The sequence below is a fragment of the Tachypleus tridentatus genome, chromosome 12 (assembly GCF_004210375.1).
Source record: "Tachypleus tridentatus isolate NWPU-2018 chromosome 12, ASM421037v1, whole genome shotgun sequence".
Taxonomy (NCBI): Eukaryota; Metazoa; Arthropoda; class Merostomata; order Xiphosura; family Limulidae; genus Tachypleus; species Tachypleus tridentatus.
In genome coordinates this window covers 80,630,135-80,652,360 of record NC_134836.1, presented here as the reverse complement: position 1 = coordinate 80,652,360, position 22,226 = coordinate 80,630,135, and the positions used below count along the sequence as shown (strand labels likewise).

Sequence of the window (22,226 nt, the reverse complement as noted above, 5' to 3'; positions counted from 1 at the left end):
GTTACTTCTCTCTTGGAACTGGAATAAATAGATTAGCCAACAGAGACTGGCTTTTTCATTCCCTTCTTGGAACTGAAATAAGCATCTTAGTCAAAAAACCCTGTGTATTGACACTTCTCTCATGGAACTGAAAAACCGTTGGTCAAAAGACCTTGGCTGTTGTCACTTTTCTGTTGGAACTAAAATAAATATGTTAGTCAAGAAAGTTTGACTGTTCTCACTCTTCTCTCGGAGCTGAAATAAAGAGATTTGTCAGTACAGCTTGACGTTTTTATTCACTTCTTCGAACTGAAATAAACATGTTAGTCAAAAGACCTTGACTGTTGTTACTTCTCTCTTAGAACTGAAATAAACAGTTTAGTCAACAGATCTTGAATTTGCCATTTTATACTTGCAAGTGAAATAAACATGTTAGTCAGAAGACCTTGACTGTTGTCCTTTTTCTTTTGGAACTGAAATAAACAGGTTAATCAGCAGATCTTGACTGTTGTAACATCTCTCTTGGAACTGAAATAAACAGGTTAATCAGCAAAACTTGACTGTTGTGACGTCTCTCTGTGCACTAATATAAATATGTGAGTCAAAAGAACTTGACTGTTGGCACTTCTTAGTTGGAACTAAAATAAACAGGTTAGTCCGAGACCTCGACTATTGTCACTTCTCTGTTGGAACTAAAATAAATATATTAGTTAGAAACTTGACTGTCGTCTCTCTTCTATCAGATCTGAAATAAACAGGTTGGTCAAAAGACCTTGACGATTGTCACATCTGTCTTGGAACAGAAATACACATGTTATTTAACACACCTTTACTGTTTTCACTTCTCTGTTGGTACTGAAATAAACATGTTAGTCAAATGACAATGAGCGTTGTCGCTTCTCTCTTGGAAGTGAAAACAACAGGTAAGCCTACAGAGCTTGACTTTGTTATTCTCTTCTTGAAACTGAAAAAAAAAAACATGTTAGTCAAAAACCATGACTATTGTCAATTCTCTCTTGAAACTCGAATAAAGAGGTTAGACAACATAGCTTGACTGTTTTATTCCCTCATTGCAACTGAAATACACATGTCAGTGCAACGACATTGCTATTGTCTCTTCTCTCTTGGAGGTGAAACAAACGTGTTAGTCAAAAGACAATGAGTTGTGTCACTTTCCTCTTGGAACAAAAATAATTACTTTAGTCAGTAGACCTAGAATGTTGTTACTTCTCTCTTTGTCCTGAAATAAACATGTTAGTCAAAAGAACTTGACTGTTGCCACTTCCCTGTTGGAACTGATATAAAGAGATTAGTCACAGACTTCGACTGTTGTCAGTTCTCTGTTGGAACTAAAATAAATATGTTAGTAAAAAAACTTGACTATTGCCACTTCTCTCTTGGAACTGAAATAATCATGTTAGTCACAAGACAATGAGTGTTGTCACTTTTTTCTTAAAACTAAAATAATCATGTTAGTCAGCAGATCATGACTTTTGTCACTTTCTCTTGAAACTGAAATACACAAGTTAACCAACAGAGCTTGACATTGTTATTCTTTTCTCGTAAGTGAAACGAACATGTTAATGAAAAACCTTGACTATTGGTGACTTCTCATTTATAAGTGAAATAAGCATGTTGGTCAAAAGACCTTGACTGTTGTCACTTCTCTCTTGGAACTGAAATGAATATGTTAGTCAAAAGACAATGAGAGTTGTCACTTCTCTCTTGGAAATAAAATAAACGTGTTAGTCAAAAGACCTAGAATGTTTTCACTTCTCTCTTGGAACAGAATGGAACTAGGTTAGTGAACTAACGTCGATTGCTGTCACTTCTATCTTGGAACAAAAATAAACATGTTAGTAAAAAGACCGTTACTTTGTTATTCTTTTCTTGGAACTAAAATAAACAGGCTAGTCACTTCTTTCTTGAAACTGAAATATACATTTTAGCTAACAGAGCTTGACTTTGTGATTCCCTTCTTGGAATTGAAATAAACATCTTAGTCAAGAGATTCTTACTAACATGTTTATTTTAGTTCCAAGATAGAAGTGACAACTGATCTTGACTTTTACCACTTCTTTCTCGGAACTAAAATGACGTGGGAACGTTATAATGTGCAGTGAATCCTTTTATTCTTCGATAACAAAAAGTAGACTAGGGATTTATGGTAAACGGTGTTGAATTGCTGCTTTTTCTGTAAACTGTCAGTTCTAAATTACTTAACATTGGACGGCTAGCACACGTATCATTTTAGTGGTGTCGCTTGAACTTCAACAAACAACACCCTCTTAACATTGGACGGCTAGCACACGTATCATTTTAGTGGTGTCGCTTGAACTTCAACAAACAACACCCTCTTAACATTGGACGGCTAGCACACGTATCATTTTAGTGGTGTCGCTTGAACTTCAACAAACAACACCCTCTTAACATTGGACGGCTGCACACGTATCATTTTAGTAGTGTCGCTTGAACTTCAACAAACAACACCCTCTTAACATTGGACGGCTACACGTATCATTTTAGTGGTGTCGCTTGAACTTCAACAAACAACACCCTCTTAACATTGGACGGCTAGCACACGTATCATTTTAGTAGTGTCGCTTGAACTTCAACAAACAACACCCTCTTAACATTGGACGGCTAGCACACGTATCATTTTAGTAGTGTCGCTAACTTCAACTGAAAGTAGCTTAACAAATTGTAATCCCGTTAAATGTTTAAGATGGCGAAGAAATAGGGGTTGCCAGATGTTGTAAGATATCTGGCAACTCTTAATGATTTTTGACTGCCATAGTACCAACCCAACTTATCTGTTAAACGAAAGACCTACGTGTCAGTGAGCTGTGATAGGAAAAAGATATATCTGAAAGGCTTTATTTTTACACACCTCTGTTTTAAAATCCATAATGGAGTAGTTAAGAGAACATTGAGAATAATAATAATAAAAAGTACCGAGTTCGAGTGTAATGTTATAAGTCATATATATATGAAGAAAAGTTACAAAATGGTTATTGCATCTTATACTTCTGTATCTCTTATAATCCCATGTAACACACAGGTTTTAACTCTGTTTTATATCTTTAATGATATTATGTAACACAGAGGTTTTAACTGCACATTGTATCTTTAACAATATTATGCAACACACAGGTTTTAACTCTATATTATATCTTTAATAATATCATGTAACACACAGGCTTTAACTCTACATTGTATCTTTGATAATATCATGCAGCACATAGGTTTTCAACTTTATATTATATCTTTGATTGTGTTAGTGTTTTACTTACAGCAAAGCCACATCGGGCTATTTGCTGTGTCCTCCACGAGGAATGAAACACCTGATTTTAACGTTGTAAATCCGAAGACTTACCGCTGTCCCACCGGAGGACTGTATCTTTGATAATATCGTGCAACACATGGCTTTTAACTATATTATCCTGGATAATATCATGTAACACACAGGTTTTAACTCTATATTATATCTTTAATATTTAACTGTGCTTTATATCCTCGATGATATCATGTAACACGAGTTTTAGATTTATTGTTTCTTGATGGGTCAGTGGTGAGTTTCTGGACTTATAATGCTAAATGATTCAGGGTTGGTGGTCACTGCAAATAACGTAATGTTGCTTTAACCTAAAACAAACAAACAAAAACAACAACTTAGCGTTAATCTGTATCCCAAGCTTGGGTATTTATGGGTAAGTTGTTTTATTTCTGAAGAGTTAGGTTTAATTAAATTCAGGAACTTTTAATCATTCGCAGGAGATTTGAAAAGGAAAAGTGTGCTATCATGGAATAAAAATCCACACCTATAATGTGGGTTTGGTCGGAAGTTGTTTTATGTAGTGTTTGTTCAAACGTTACGTTGAACCACAATTTTATCAACGGACGCTATTTCAGCTGAACTTTGGATTTCTAGGCGACGCTCCTTGAATGCTGGAAAATCGTTTACAACTGTTCCAGTTGCTGAGCGACTATCATTTTTTAATCATCAGGGGAGTGATAACAACGAACGTACGAGATTCGTAATGTACGGACGTTTTTATAGTTAGATTTCAGATTAACCAAGACGCCATCTGTACAGTTCAGTTTTTCGATGATAAGAACGTCTGTGACACCAATAGTAGTGACAAATCCCTAGAGGTCTAACCTAAACAAGCTTATTCTTACATGTTTGGAAGAAAGCTAATATTCCGCAGCGAAGTTTCTTGGTAAATGGTTACATTTTGAACTTTGTTCCACTGACCATGTTTCTTGTTACTGTAATACAATTACATAATTAGAGATAGGAGTCATGAAAAGTTAAGTATACCATTTCGCACCGTTTATTTATACGTTTATTGTTACTGTAATATAAGTATATAATTGAAGATAGAAGTTATCAAAAGTTAAATATACCATTTCGCACGGTATATTTGTATGTTTGTTGTCACTGTAATACAATTATATAATTAGAGATAGAAATGAAAATTGAAATATACCATTTCGCACTGTTTATTTATACGTTTGCTGTTACGACAATACAGCTATATAATTAGACATAGATTGTTTGTTTTTGAATTTTGCGCAAAGCTACACGATGGCTATCTGCACTAGCCGTCCATAATTTAGGAGTGTAAGACTAGAGGGAAGGCAGCTAGTCATCACCACCCACCGCCAACTCTTGCGCTACTCTTTTACCAACGAATAGTGGGATTGACTGTTACATTATAACGTCCCCACGGCTGAAAGGGCGAACATGTTTGGTGCGACCGGCATTCGAGCCCGCGACCCTCATATTAGGTGTCGAGCGCCTTAACCCAACTGGTCATGCCAGGCCTAGACATAGAAATCCTCAAAAGACAAATATACCATTTCGTACCGTTGATGAATATGTTTATTGTTACTGTGATACAATTATATAGTTAGACACAGAAGTCATCAAAAGTTGTACATACCATTTCATACCGTTTATTTATACCTTTGCTATTAATGTATTAGAATTAAATAATTAGAGATACAAGTCATAAAAAGTCAAGTATATTCGTATTTCGTATCATATATTTGTACCTTTGTTGTTACTGTAATACAATAATATAATTAGAGGTAGAAGTAATTAAAAGTTAAATGTAACATTTCGTACCGTTTATTAATATGTTTGTTCTTACTGTAATACAATTATATAATAATACATAGAAGTCATCAAACGTTAAATGTACCATTTTCCAATGCTCATTTATACGTTGTGGTTAGTGTAATATATAATTAGACACAGAGGTCATGAAAATTGAAATATACCATTTCGAACCGTTTGTTTTTACCGTAATAGAATTGTATAGTTGGAGATAAAAGTTATCAAAAGTTAAATATACCATTTCGCACGGTGTATTTATATGTTTGTTGTTACTGTAATACAATTATATAATTAAAGACAGAGGAAACAAGAAGTTAAATATACCGTTTCGTACCGTTTTTATATATATATATGTTTGTTATTATTGTAATATATTATATAATTACATATAGAAGTCATCAAAAGTTAGGTATACCTTTTCGCACCGTTTATTTATACATTTGTTGTTACTGTAGTACAATTATATAATTAGAGATAGATGCCATCAAAAGTTTAATATATAATTTAACACCGTTTATTTATACTTTGTTGTTACCTTAATGTAATTAAATAATTAGAGATAGAGATAATCAAAAAGTAAGTATACCATTACGCACCGTTTGTTTACATGTTTATTGCTGTTACTGTAGTACAGTTATATAATTAGATATACAAGTAATCAGAATTTAAATATTCTGTTTCGTAGGGTTTATTTACATGTTTCTTGTTTCTGTAATACAATTATATAATTAAAGAGAGAAGTCTAAAAAGGTTTATTATATAATCTCGCACCGTTTATCTATATGTTTGTTGTTACTGTAATACAATTATATAATTAGAGATAGAAGGTATCAAAAGTTCAACATACCATTTCGCACCGTGATAACGAGAAAACCCCCTTGTAGAGAAAATTATATCTGTAAAAAACAGTTTGTATGGGTAGACAAAGCACAAGGCTAGCGCAGATAGCCCTCGAGTAGCTTTGCGCGAAATTCAAGACAAACAGACAAACTGTAACACAATTACATAATTAGAGACAGAGGTAATCAAAAGTTAAATATTCCGTTTCCTACCCTTTATTAATATGTGTGTTGTTACTGTAATACAGTTATATAATTCGACATACAAGTCGTCAAAAGTTGAGTGTTCCACTTCGCACCATTTATACGTTTGTTGTTGTTACTGTAATACGATTATATAATAGGACATAGAAGTAATCAAACGTTAAATATATTATTTTTTACCGTTGACGTATATGTTTGTTGTTACTGTAATTCTATTATATAAGTAGACCTAGAAGTCATCAAAGCTTAAGTATACCATTTCGCACCGTTTATTTACATATTTATTGTTGTTACTCTTATAAAATTATATACTGAGAGATATAAGTAATCAAAAGTTAAATATACCATTTCGCAGTGTTTATTTCTGTGTTTCTTGTTAGTATAATACAATTATATAATTAGACACAGAAGTCAACAAAAGATAAATATATTATTTCTCACCGTTTGCTTGTATGCTTTGTTGTCACTGTAATACAGTTACATCATTAGAGAGAGTGATCATCAAAAGTAAGGTATACCAATATTCCATTTCGAACCGTTTACTTATACGTTTGGTGTCACTGTAAAACAATTATATAATTAGACATAGAAGTCATCAAAAGTTAAGTATGTCATTTCGCCCCGTTATTATTTATACCTTTATTGTAACTGTAATACAATTATATAATTAGAGACAGAAGTTATAAAAAGTTGAATATGCCATTTCGCACCGTTTATTTATATGTTTGTTGCTACTGCAATACAATTACATAATTAGAGATAGAAATAATCAAAATGAAATAACGTATTTTCCGCCTAATAAGCCGAATTTCTGGCCCTAAATTTTGGACCTGATTTTTGGGGATCGGCTTATTGGCCGATCACTCCTTTCGGAAATTTCTCCTTCTTAGGAAATGTTTTTCTTTTGAAAATTACCATAGGCGGTAATGTTGTCCCATCAGCAAAGCACGTTAAGGCTACAGTGAAACGTTGTTTCTGGAATTTCATTGGTTACCTAATTACAGTGAGTGGAGCCAATAACGAATGACATATTGATTCCATCTCTGTCTCAATACAACACGTTCTGCTTTACTACAGAACGCCAATGATCACACACAACATGCATGCTGACGCTGAAACGAGACTAAGAAATCATTTTGAAGAAACTTGTCACTTCTTAAAAATGGCTTCGGCTTATTGGGCGGTAATAAGCAAAAACCCTCATTTTCAGAGCTGAAAATTGGCCTCGGCTTATTCGGCGATTCGGCTTATTTACCGTATTTTCCGGTTAATTACTGCAATAGAATAATATAATTAGACATAGAAGTCCTCAAAAGTTAAATATACCATTTCGCACCCTTTATTGGTATGTTTGTTGTTACTGTAATACAATTATATAATTACAGATAGAAGTAATCAAAAGCTAAATATTCCACTTCGTGCCGTTTATTTCTTTTTGTTGTTGCTCTAATATAATTATATAATTAGAGATAGAAGTCATCAAAAGTTTAATATACCATTTCGCACCGTTTACTCATAGGTTTTTGTTACTGTAATTCAACAATATATTTAGACATAGAAGTCATCAAAAGTTAAATATACCATTTCGTACCGTTGATTTATACGCTTGTTGTTTTTACTCCAATATAATTATACAAGTAGAGATAGATGTAATCAAAATTTAAATATTTCATTTCGTATTGTTTATTTAGATCTTTGTTATTACTGTAATATAATTATATAATTGAAGATAGAGGTCATCAAATGTTAAATATACCATTTCGTAAAGTTTATTTATATGTTTGTTGTTACTCTAATACAATTATATAATTAGAAATAGAAGTAATTAAAAGTTCAATATTCCATTTCACGTCGTTTATTTATATGTTTGTTGTTACTGTAATACTGTCTAATATAATTAGACATAGATGTCATCAAAACTTAAGTAAATCATTTAGCACTGTTTATTTATATACATGTTGTTACTGTAATACCATTATATAACCAGAGATAGATGTCATCAAAAGTTAAATATACCATTTCGTACCGTTTAGGCCCGGCGTGGCCAAGCGCGTAAGGCGCGCGACTCGTAATTAGAGGGTCGCGGGCTCGAATGTCGGTCGCACCAAACATGTTCGCCCTTTCAGCCGTGGGGACGTTATAATGTAATAGTCAATCCCACTTTTCGTTGGTAAAAGAGTAGCCCAAGAGTTGGCGGTGGGTGGTGATGACTAGCTGCCTTCCCTCTAGTCTTACACTGCTAAATTAGGGACGGCTAGCACAGATAGCCCTCGAGTAGCTTTGTGCGAAATTCCAAAAAACAAACAAACGTACCATTTATTTATATGTTTGATGTTCCTACATTATTAGAGACAGAAATAATCAAAAGTTAAATATTTCGTTCTGTACCGTTTAGGTATATGCTTAAATATATATCTAAAAACGGCTCGTTTGGGTTGAGAAAATTTTTAAGTGGAGGAGCGAACAACGTTTCGACCTTCTTCGGTCATCGTCATGCTCACAAATGATCGAAAAAGGTCGAAACGTTGTTCGCTCCTCTACGTAAAAAATTTTCTCAACCCAAACGAGCCGTTTTTACATATATTTTTTTCTCTACAAGTGGGTTTTCTCTACATCACTGATTAGGTATGTGTTTGTTCTTACTGTAATACAGTTATATAATTAGAGATATAAGTCGTTAAAAGTTAAGTATACCATTTCGCACCCTTTATTTATACAATTATATAACAAGAGATAAAAGTCATCAAGAGATAATTATACCATTTCGATCCGTTTACTTATATGTTTCCTGTTACTGTAACATAATTATATAATTATGCAGAGAAGTGATAAAAAGATAAATATACCATTTCGCACCGTTTATTTATACTGTTTATTGACTGTAATACAGTTATATAATTAGAGATAGTAGTCATCAAAAGTTAAATATACCATTTTGCACTATTTATTTGAACATTTGTCGTTACTGTGATACAATTATATAACAAAGGTCGAAACGTTTCTCGTTCCTCTACATATTGCTTTCTCTACCCATTCGATCCGTTTTTGACATATACCATTTCAAAGCGTTTGTTTATACGTTTGTTGCTACTGAAAAACAATTATATAATTAGAGATAAATATCATCAAAAGCTAAATATTCAATTTCGTGTCATTTATCTATATCTTTCTTGTTACTGTAATATAATTATATAATTCGAGATAGAAGTCATTAAAATTTAAATAGACCATTTCGTACCGTTTACTTATATGTTTGTTGTTACTGTAATACAGTTATATAACTAGAGATGTATGTCATCAAAAGTTAAGTATACCTTTTCACATAGCTTATTTATACATTTGTTGTTACTGTAATACAATTTAACAACCATAAATAGAAGTCATCAAATGTTAAGTATACCATATTGCACCGTTTATTTATACGTTTGTTGTTACTGTAATACAATTATATAATCAGATATACAAGTGACGAAAAGTTAAATATTCCATTGGGTACTGCTTATTTATATTTTTGGTGTTACTGTAATAAAATTATATAATTAAAGATAGAAGTCATCAAAAGTAAAGTGTACCATTTCGCACTCTTTATTTATACTCTTCTTGTTACTGTGTTAGAATTATTTAATCAGAGATAGTAGTCATCAAAAGTTAAGTGCACCATGTCACACCGTTTACTTACATGTTTATTGTCACTATAATACAATTATATAATTAGACACACATGTCATGAAAAGTTTAATATACCATTTCGCACCGTTTACTCATAGGTTTTTTGTTACTGTAATTCAACAATATATTTAGACATAAAAGTCATCAAAAGTTAAATATACCATTTCGTACCGTTGATTTATACGCTTGTTGTTTTTACTCCAATATAATTACATAAGTAGAGATAGATGTAATCAAAATTTAAATATTCCATTTCGTATTGTTTATTTAGATCTGTGTTATTACTGTAATATAATTATATAATTAAAGATAGAAGTAATCAAATGTTAAATATACTATTTCCGACCGTTTATTTATATGTTTGTTGTTACTGTGATACAATTATATATTTAGAGATAGAAGTCATCAAAAGTTTAGTATACCATTTCGCACTGTTTACATATATTTTGTTGTTACTGTAATATAGTTATATCATTAAGCATAGAAGTTATCAAAAGTTAAATATACCATTTCTCACTGTTTATTTAAACGTTTTTTGCTGTGTGTTACTGTAATACAGTTATATAATTAAAGATAAAAGTAATAAAATATTAAGCATACTATGTCACACCATTTACTTATATGTTTGTTTTTACTGTAATACAATTATATAATTAGACATAGATGTCACCAAAAGTTAAGTATACTATTTTGGACCGTTTATTTAAATGTTTGTTTTTATTGTAATACAATTATATAATTCCAAATAGAAGTCATCAAAGTTAAATATATCATTTCGCAACGTTGATTTATACGCTTGTTCCTATCGTAAGTAGTAGATTATTAGTTATATTATTGAACTGCTACTCGCAATAAAAACTTAAAGAAAATTTCACTCGAATATGGCAATAGAACACCTATCGTGGGTTGTCAGTTATCATAATAGTGTTACAGAAGGTACGAGTAGGTTAGTACCAAATATAGTGTTAGTGTCACATATGGTACGGATCTGTCAATACCAGGTACCTTGTTATAGTTACAGAAGCTGGGTCGGTCAATACCAGGTATCATGTTAGGTTACAGAAGGTATTAGTTGATCTGTACCATGTATCCTGTTAGCGTTACAGAAGGTACTAGTTTGTCGCTATCAGATATCTTGTTAGGGTTACAGAAGGTATCAGTTGGTTAGAACCAGATATCACGTTAGTTTTACAGAAGGTACGGGTTGGTCAGTACCAGATATCCTGCTAGTGTTAGAGAAGGTAACTGTTGCTTAGAATCATATATCCTGTTAGTGTTACAGAAGGTATGGGTCAGTCAGACTAGGTATCATGTCAGTGTTATGCAAGGTATGGATCTGCTAGATACATCTATCCTAATAGTGTTACAGAAGGCACCGGTCAGCGCGAACAAACTATCGTATTAGTGTTAAAGAAGGTACCGGTTGGTTAGAATCAGATATCCTTTTAGTGTTACAGGAGGTATAGGTCAGTCAGTACCAGATATCCTGTTGTTGTTACAGAAGGTACGGATCAGTCATTACCAGATACCATGATCCTGTTACAAAAGGCATGGGTCGGTCAGTATCAGATATTCTGTTATTGTTACAGATGGTACAGTTGGTTGTTGGTTAAGATATTCTGTTAGAACTACAGAAGGTATGAGTAGGCTAGAAACAGCTATCCCGTTAGTATTAGAGAATGTGCGGGGCAGTCAGTACCAGAGATCCTGTTAGCATTACAGAAAATATGGGTCGGTCAATACCAGATACCCTGTTAATGTCACGGAATGTACCTGTCGGGTATAAACAGATATCTTGTTACTGTTACAAAAGGTGCGGGTCAGTTAGAACCAATTATCGTGTTGGTGTTACCGAAGGTACCAGTTGGTTAGAACCAGATATCCTGTTAGTGTTACAGAAGGTACCAGTCTAGTAGAATCAAATGTCCTGTTAGTGTTACACAAGGTACTGGTCGGGTAGAGGTATACGTGTATATTGCATGAAGGTGTCTTTAGTCAGACTTTGTATAACGTATGAATTCTAGAGATAGTTCTGATACTAAAGCTTACCTTTCAAAACTTTACATCTTATATAAGAGATCAACTAATAGCTAACTGATATTGGAAATTACAAGAACGAAATGATAAGACTGAAATACCTTTATTGAAAGATAAAACTGAAGGGATAATCCAAATGGATAATGTGAGTAAAATTGATTTTTCTTGCTGTTGTATTTATAATTTTCAAAAATAACCGAATCATTGGTTCCATTAACATGTAACAAAACCATCCACTTATATCATTTCTTTACAGTGTTTAATACTGTCACTTTTAGTCGTCCCAAACGTACAAGCTATATTTCTAATATAGTGGATAAAATCTCTGTTCAAGGTTATAAAATTTATGCGTCACGTTAAATCTATACTTTTAGAGTTAAAAACATGAGAAAGAATATCAGGAGGTTCGTAAAATAACAGGAGTGATAAAAAAAGGTACAGAAGTTAAAGAATGGCTCTGATAGGTGAACACACTTACTTATTTTAGCACAAAGTTACGTAATAGGACACTACCACTATCTGCTACGAGGACTGAGCCCCGAATATCGATGTTACAAGCCCCAAGTTTACGAGGAAATGTAGTTATGAATGAAAATAATGAAATATTTACCATTATAAGGTTTCTACTAATTTACTTAAGATTAGACGAGAGTTTCGTCACTAAATATACACTAATTGAATGAAGGTCAGTAAAAAGTTTTATCACTTGATATATTTCAAATGACTGAAGATTAGACGAGAGTTTCGTCACTGAATACACACTAATTGAATGAAGGTCAGTCAAAAGTTTTATCACTTGACACATACACTAATTGAATGAAGTTAGTCAAACGTTTTATCACTTGATATACTTCAAATGACTGAAGATTAGACGGGAGTTTCGTCACTGAACATACACTAATTGAATGAAGGTCAGTCAAAAGTTTTATCACTTGACACATACACTAATTGAATGAAGGTTAGTCAAACATTTTATCACTAGTTATACTTCAAATGACTGAAAATTAGTCGAGAGTTTCGTCTCTAGGTGTAAACTATATTACTGAAGGTCAGTGGGAAGGTCCTTCATTAGATATACACTAATTAACTAAAGGTTCGTTGGGAGTTTTGTCACTAAATATACACTAATTGACCGAAGGTTTGTTGGAAGTTTCATCACTAGATATACACTAACTGACTGAAGGTTAGCAGAGAGTTTTATCTCGAGATGTACGCAAATTGTCTGAAGGGTAGTCAACAGTTTCATTACTAGATATATTCTAATTGTCTGAAGGGTAGGGTAGTTGAGAGTTTCGTCACTAGATATACACTAATTGATCGAAGTTCAGTCAATATTTTTGTCATTAAACTAAACTGCAGTTTAGCAGAGAGTTTTATCACTAGATATACATTAACTGACGAAGATACTAATTTAATGATGACAATTTTTCAGGAGTAAAATATGAGATACATTTCAGGATTTCAAGAAGTGAAGAGAAGGTACAGTAAGCTCACAATGGAGGCTCGAGGGACAGAAATTCCCTTGTCAAAAACGAGCCATTTCATTGAAAGTTATCATTCTTCCCAGAAGGAGGAAGCAGTTCAACACCACGAGCTTGTAAGAACAATCTTTCCTCAAAGTATAGGATTATTGTCAAACAGTAAAATGAACGAACTGTATGCTAAACAAGAAGATCCAAAAGAAAGCTTATCAAAAACCAGTAAATTAAACCAAAGATATGAGAAGTCAAACACTATTGAGGGCAACATTAACCTTTTATCAAAACGTAACAAAGTTTTTCAACATCATGAAGAAAATATGAAAGATAGCCATTCCAAAACTAGCAAACTAATTCAATTGTGTGAACAACCGACCACTGTAGAAGGCCCAAAATATGGTATTTCCAAAACTAGCAAACTAAACCAACGGTATAAAGAACCAACCACTGTAGAAGACTATAAAAATGGTCTTTCCAAAACTAGCAAATTAAACCAACGATATGAGCAACCGACAATTGTTGACGACCCAAAATATGGTCTTTCCAAAACTAGCAAGTTAAACCAAGAATACGAGCAAAATCCCAGTGCAGAAAACCTGAGAGACAGTCTTTCCAAAACTAGCAAACTGAACCATCGGTATACGAAAGGTGGAGGAGATGGAGGTCAACTAGATGAGATAGCTAATTATATTAGACTGAATCCTCAATACGATGACAAATTTAATTCTTTGTCTGAAACCAGTAGATTTTACAAACAATATACGGAAAACAAAGTAGAGCAACTTGGAACAACACATCCTAATGCACAAAGTTCAAACAAAATGGATCAACTTACATCTTCAGGATTGAACGACAATTACTTCAGTCAGTCAAGATTAATAAGGCCTCCAGAAAGTCACAAGAGTGGCTTCAGTCTGCAGGGTGGACAAGGGCAGATAACAAATGTTAAAGATAATCCAGGACAGAAACAGCTTAAAAGTCTTCTACCACTGTCCTTTGGGAGGAAAGACCCTGACCAAACATACACCACGTTGTACAATACGACTACTGAATCTGTAAGGTACTTACGAAGCAATTCACATTTCAGTCAAAATGATCAAAACTCAGATACATCTGAAACACTTTCACTCAGTTCTAACATCAGAAATGTTCCTGTGCCTTCGCAAACATCTAATCTTGATCAATACTTGGACGAACTTTTTAATCCTGTATTAGATGGGAATGCTGAAGAAATGAATGATGCATTTTCATTAGCTGCATCAAAGGAACGAACCTTTCGTTATCAAAATTATTACAGGAAGCTTAACACTTCGAAATTCAACATAGGCTTATCAGAAAATTCCATTGATGATATGTTTGATCAAATCCTGGAAGAGGATCTCAGAGAAATAAACAAAACTCCAAAATTGACAAAAATTGTAAAGAGAAATGGAGATTGAAAAGTACCCTATATCATTGTCGGTCAAAATTCTGATCATGCAGTCCAATATCTGTAATAGTTTTGTTAAACAAGGCTTGATAGCTGTAATTATGCTGTTTTAGAAATAATCACAAGCGAATGAAATTAACCACACAAGTTAATAAATTGACTATTAAGTTGATTTTATGCATATTTTTCAAATAAAAATATATATAAATGGTCAATGTATTGTATAAATTCAGAAAATAAATGCATTATTTTATCAAAGAGACGACTATGAAAATATTTTCTGAAAGGTCATTCTTATGGTAAAGAATACTTGAGACACTTACTAGCATTTCAAAACTGTGATTCATGAATAATAACTGTTTAATAAAGAAACCTTAAATAAACAATCATTATTCATTATTCACACCCAGGTTAATGAATAATTATTGTTTAGTAAAAAAACCTGAAAACATTACTCAAACTTTAATCCATCTATAATGATTGTTTAATAAAGAAACCTTACAATATTGCTCACACTCTGATGAATGAATAATGACTGTATAAAAAAAACGTGAAAATATTACTAAAATTGAAATTCAGAAAAAACTATTGTATTGTCACATAATCATACCATTCTTTTTTCTGGATATATATATACACACACACACATACATATAATCGAAAATTTTAGGTGTGAAAAAATGAGCATCCAAAAAAGGATTGAGTGTGTGACTTAAAAGTATCAAATCAAAATTTCAGTAATGTCGAGAAACCCACTTGTTGAGAAATTTATATGCAAAAACGGCTCGTTTGGGTTGAGAAAATATTTTACATAGAAGAGCGAACAACGTTTCGACCTTCTAAGTAAAATATTTTCTCAACCCAAACGAGCCGTTTTTGCATATAAAAATCAAAATTTGTAAAATTCTTGTCAATACTATGCGTTTTTCTACTATTTTTGTAAAATTTTTGTCAATACTATGTGTGTTTCTACTATTTTTGATTTTGTTCCTTAAAATCACACACTCAATCATTTTTTTGGCTAACTTATTTTCATACCATACAGAGCCGACCAGATTCATTACAATATATAGTGGTAGTTTTTCTTCTCCAAAACAGTATTAATAACTTCCTTTATTGTATCTCCATAGAATTTAGAAAAATAGTTTCTTGTCATTACCTGCATGCACTCAGCACCTCAATATTACGCTAACTGCTCAAGCAGATAACACGTGACGCTAAACGGTCTTTAGTTAATTAGGAGAATTCAATAAAATTTAGCAAATTTGTGCTCAACAGTTGGAAATGAATAACAGATAATAACCATTCATTCGTAAGATTTTCTGAAAACTTGAGCTAGAAACTAATAAGCTTGTCTGCTTGGCCTAACCAATACTTGTTTATCTGCACATATTTACACCATACAGTTTCGCTTCTTTAAATGAATCGTCTTTAACCTGAATGACAAAATACTAAAATTGGCTCAGTTTTACTCGTAGGTAACGCTGTAGTAAAAACTTCAAGCTAATAATTCACTTGGCTTTTTGGTACGTGTGGTCAAATATTTTGGTCAAATTTGAGTGGTTTTGCAGAATAACTTTATATACGCAGATTCAGTGATGACGAGAAACCCACTTGTTGAGAAATTTATATGCAAAAACGGCTCGTTTGGGCTGAGAAAACACTTTACATAGAAGAGCGAACAACGTTTCGACCTTCTTCGGTCATCGTCTTCGAAGTTTTATGGCCCCAGTAAAGCATATCTACTGAAATCACGTGATAGTTTGAATTGCCACAGTCCGAGTTATATAAGGTGGAATATTGATAAATTAACACGTACTGTATTCTGCAGGTTATTTTGGCCACACTGTGTGTATTGATTCTAGTATTAGTAATATTAAAATATATCTGACAGAGACATGACAGATTTAAGTTTTATATATGAACTTTCAATTCCACAATTCCTTAAATCAAATACAAAAGGGTTAAACTATAATTTCGTTTCGTCTCACCTCTATCTGTTCAAGTAACAGAATGCAAAAATCACAAAACTAGCGCATCTTTCTGACAATATCAAATGCTAAATAACATAAAAATATATATATTCTGTAGAATTCATTCATGATATTTCGAAGGAGATGCTTTAAACAGATTTTATATTTGACTAGTAATTCTTCTGTCTTTAGCGGTTTATTTAAGAATTCAAGTGATTTAGTAAATACATTTTCATTCGATTTTTTTTCTTACATAAAATAGTTGAAATTAGATTTGTAAACTTGTAGGATCTCGATAATTCCTCACTTTGCTGTAACAGTGATATAGTGAGCTATCAAAGAAACATCTGGAGATAAAGGTCGTGATTTATATATGTAAAAACGGCTGGTATGAACGATGACCGAAGAAGGTCGAAATATTATTCGCTCTTCTACATAAAAAATTTTCTCAACCCAAACCAGCCCGTTTTCACGTATATATTTTTCTCCACAAGTGGGTTTTCTCGTCATCACGAAAGGTTGTGATTATATTTATCTTAGAATACAAAACTATCTTGCAATAACAAATAATTGGGGTTTGACTGTCTATTACTTTTGTTATTGAATACAGTAAGAATTTTGAGTAAACCAATTAATATTATTTACTGTCAAGAAACAGTGTCTAGGCAGAATGGGATAAAATATTTACATATGTTCAATTTCTTAGATTAAAAATATACATGTAAAATTAGTTAAGAAAATATAGCTGAAAACGTTGTTTTAAAACACGAGTATAAGTATAATCAAAAGAGGGAAGATTCGTATATGGCCTTTCTCTGATTAATAGGTCATAATTACTGGTACATATTTTATTGTGATCTTTTGTTATTAACCTGAGTGAGTTATAAGATGTTGAATTATATATCAGTGATCACTGAAATGTTTAGAATTGAAAAGATGTTACTTGACCTGAGTAATACTCCCGTGGGATCATCAAAGGTTCCAGAAAAATGTCGTTCATACTTTCAACTACAGATGGCACTGCAGCACCAAAAGTGTATTAACGGATAATCATCCGTGATGACGAGAAAACCCACTTGTAGAGAAAAATTATATATTTAAAAACGACTGGTATGGATAGAGAAAGCACTAATAGAGGAACGAACAACGTTTAGACCTTCTTCGGTCATCGTCAGGTTCCTTTGTGAACTTTGTTTGCTCCTCTGTTAGTGCTTTCTCTAGCCATACCAGCCGTTTTTAAATATATAATTAACGGATAATCATTTAATCAAATTATTTTCACCTGTTTTTCTCTTTCATTGAGCTAGCAGTTCAGCTGTTTCATACCAACCGATGACCAATTTCTTTTTAAATCAACTGCCATTTTTAGCATATTAGTTCAAATTCAGGAACAACTATACACAGACAGCATTTCTTTTAATTTTTATCATGGTTTGTGAAGGAATGTTTCAAGATATTAAGTAATTTTTACAGGAAATTAGTTATTTTCAGACAATTTTTAGTTATTTGATAAATAGAGAGCCTAAACGTTTACACTTCAATCTCATTAATACGCTAAAAATGAAATGTTGGAAACTTCTGTGAGATGAGGTCATTATATGATATAATAAACATGTATTCTGTTTCTCATATACATACACATCTCATAATATTGTTCTACTGCTACTATTGTTATACTACTCCACTTATGTGTATTGTTTTAATGCTACTATTGTTATACTACTCCACTTATGTGTATTGTTTTAATGCTACTATTGTTATACAACTCCGCTTTTTGTTTTGTTTTAATGCTGGTATTTTATATTACTACTTCAATTGCATTGTTTTACTGCTACTATAGTTATACAACCCCAATGATTCTACTGTTATATTGTTACTACTCCACTTATTATTTTGTTTACTGCTACAATTGTGATACTACTCAACTTGTTGTATTGTTTCACAACTTCTATTGTTCTACTACTTTACTTATTCTATTGTTTTACTGCTACTATTCTTATACTACTATACTTATTGCATAATTTAATGCTACTATTCTTATACTACTATACTTATTGCATAATTTACTGCTACTATTCTTATACTACTCCACTTATTGTATAGTTTTACTGTTACTATTGTTATAATACTCCACTTATTGTATAACTTTACTCCTACTATTGTTACACTACTCCCCTTGTTGTATTGTTCTCTACTATTATTTTTATGCTACTCTACTTGTTGTATTGTTTCACTGTTAATATTGTTATACTATCACACATATTGTTTTGATTTATTGCTACTATTGTTATACTAGTCCACTTATTGTACGGTTTACTGCTATTATTGTTAAATTACTTCATGTATTGTATTGTTTTACTATTACTATTGTTAAACTACTCCAATTATTGTTTTGTGTTACTGCTACTATTGTAATACTATTCAACTTATTGTATCGTTTGCTGCTACTAAAGTTATACTACTCCACTTATTGTATAATTCTAATGCTACTATTGTTATGCTACTCCACTTATTGAATAGTTTTACTGCTACTATTGTTACACTCCAGTTATTGAATAGTTTTACTGCTAATAATGTTACACTACTCCATTTATTGTATTGTTTTACTGTTGCTACTGTTATACTACTCTTCTATTGTTTTACTGCTACTATTGTTAAACTACTCTACTTATTGTATTCCGTGATGACGAGAAAACTCACTTGTGGAGAAAAATATATACGTAAAAGCGGCTGGTATGGATAGAGAAAGCTTTATGTAAAGGAGCGAACAACATTTCACCTTCTTCGGTCATTGTCTTGTTCAAAAAGAAAGAAAGAGGTAACTGACCGATAGCTGACCACATGTTTGCAGGTGGTTGTGTAATTGAGTGTAGAAATGTAGAGAGCGTGCATAAATGTTGGATTATATTTATTAATATAGGTATAAAGGTGTTCCTTTGTATTGGTTTATTTTGGGCTTGAGTTGTTGTATAAGTAATGCTTCTTTAATTTTGCATTTGTTTCTTTATTTAGTATTTGGGTGTTTTATATGGTTATGTTATGTTTATTTATTTTTCAGTGTTTGAAAAGGTGTGAAGGTGACTTTTTGTGCTCTGTGAATCTAGTTTCCATTTTTCTACTTGTTTCTCCAATATAAAAGTCGTGGCAGTTATCACATTGTATTTTATAAATAATGTTGGTGCTGTGTTTGTCAGTGTGTTCAGCTACCGTTCAGTTACCTCTTTCTTTCTTTGTGAACCTGACCATAACCGAGGAAGGTCGAAACGTTGTTCGCTCCTCTACCTTACATACTTACATACTATAGACCTTTGTTTTGTACCTGGTTTTTGAATAAATTTGGTATTAACTGGAATGTCACCTTGTTACTAGTTTTTGCCAAATGTTGAACACGAATGAATACATCCAAAAAATGAACAACATCTTATCAGACACAAACAAATTTAAACTAATACACACAACTCCAACAAAGACACACGAAACACAACAAAACAAAATACAACTAAAAATGAAAAAAGCCAACACAATTTCAATAACACTTTATTCCTACCTACGTAAAACCGACTCGCGCACACCACAAATATACGGCATCCCCAAACATCATAAACCAGATTGTCCATTACGACCAATAATGTCCGCATATGAATCGTTTAATTACAATCTTGGAAAATACATAGCATGGGCATTCTCCAAATATGCAACATCAGCCAGCTCATTCATCAAAGACTCTTTTAATTTCAAGTCTAATCTAAATCATAAAGCTTAATCATAAAGCCCTAATGGCCAGTTTCGATGTTATATCCCTCTTTACAGAAGTTCCAATCACTGAAGCCTGCAAGATAGCCTTAGAACTCTATATCCAAGACCCTAACCCAACTACAGACATTCCCAGTAACCAATTAGCAACCCTCATAGAATTCACCACGATAAAGACAAACTTCATGTTCAACAACCACAACTATATACAAACAAATGGCCTAAGCATGGTCAACCCAATATCACCAGTTTAAGCCAATATTTTTATAACACAAGTTGAAACACAAGCAATTAACACAGCATTACATCCACCACCATACTGGTACAGATATGTAGACGACACGATTGCAGGATTCACATCTACAGAACACACACTTAATTTTTTCACTAACATTAACTCTATACATCCCAACATTAACTTCACATGTTAACAGGAAGAAAGCAATCAAATATCATTTCTTAACCTCAACATTACAAGAAACGATACACAATTTAAAACAGAAATCCACCGAAAAATCACCCATACTGGACAATACATTTCTTTGGACTCAGCACTTGAAACAAAACAAAAACTCAACATACTAAAAAACCAAATAAACACAGCCTTAAAACTATGCTTACCACACAAACCGTAGAAAACATTATATGCACACACCTAGACAAAAAGCAAAATCAACTAACAAAAGTAAATATATCCCACGAATTAAAAAATCACGAAACCATATACTGCTGCATGCCATATATTCCCAACATCAGCAGAAAAATAACCAACATTTGGCAAAAACTAGTAACAAGATATAACATTCCAGTTAATAACAAATTTATTCAAAAACAAGGCATAAAACAAAGGTCTATATTATGTAAAAACTACACTGACAAACACAACACCAACATTATTTATAAAATACAATGTGACAATTGCCACATATATTCCCAACATCAGCAGAAAAATAACCAACATTTGGCAAAAACTAGTAACAAGATATAACATTCCAGTTAATAACAAATTTATTCAAAAACAAGGCATAAAACAAAGGTCTATATTATGTAAAAACTACACTGACAAACACAACACCAACATTATTTATAAAATACAATGTGACAATTGCCACATATATTCCCAACATCAGCAGAAAAATAACCAACATTTGGCAAAAACTAGTAACAAGATATAACATTCCAGTTAATAACAAATTTATTCAAAACAAGGCATAAAACAAAGGTCTATACTATGTAAAAACTACACTGACAAACACAACACCAACATTATTTATAAAATACAATGTGACAATTGCCACATATATTCCCAACATCAGCAGAAAAATAACCAACATTTGGCAAAAACTAGTAACAAGATATAACATTCCAGTTAATAACAAATTTATTCAAAAACAAGGCATAAAACAAAGGTCTATACTATGTAAAAACTACACTGACAAACACAACACCAACATTATTTATAAAATACAATGTGACAATTGCCACGACTCGTATATTGGAGAAACAAGTAGTAAAAGGGAAACCAGATTAAACAAAAACACAAAAAGTCACCATCACACTTTTTCGAACATTTCAAATCAAATAAACACCTCAGAAAACACCCTAATATTAAAAAAAGAAACAAACATAAACAAACGCAAAATTAAAGAAGCTTTACTTATTCACCAATTCAAGCTCAAAATAAACCAATACAAAGGAACACCTTTATACCAATATTAATAAACATAATTCAACATCCAA

At 32.3% G+C, this 22,226-nt stretch overlaps 1 protein-coding gene across 5 annotated transcripts; it reads left to right on the top strand.

Moving 5' to 3' along the window:
* The first annotated feature begins 3,975 nt into the window (after positions 1 to 3,975).
* Positions 3,976 to 15,018, top strand: LOC143233787 (uncharacterized). Of its 5 annotated transcripts, none has more exons than XM_076470456.1 (2): positions 3,976 to 4,202; positions 13,311 to 15,018. In XM_076470456.1, exon 2 carries the CDS (start codon positions 13,349 to 13,351, stop codon positions 14,768 to 14,770), a length of 1,422 nt encoding a protein of 473 aa, XP_076326571.1. In that variant the 5' UTR covers positions 3,976 to 4,202; positions 13,311 to 13,348; the 3' UTR covers positions 14,771 to 15,018. The 5 variants fall into 5 exon arrangements, with proteins under 5 accessions (XP_076326571.1, XP_076326569.1, XP_076326570.1 ...); XM_076470454.1 differs by having other exon boundaries at positions 13,286 to 15,018; XM_076470455.1 differs by having other exon boundaries at positions 3,976 to 4,292.
* Positions 15,019 to 22,226: the final 7,208 nt, after the last annotated feature.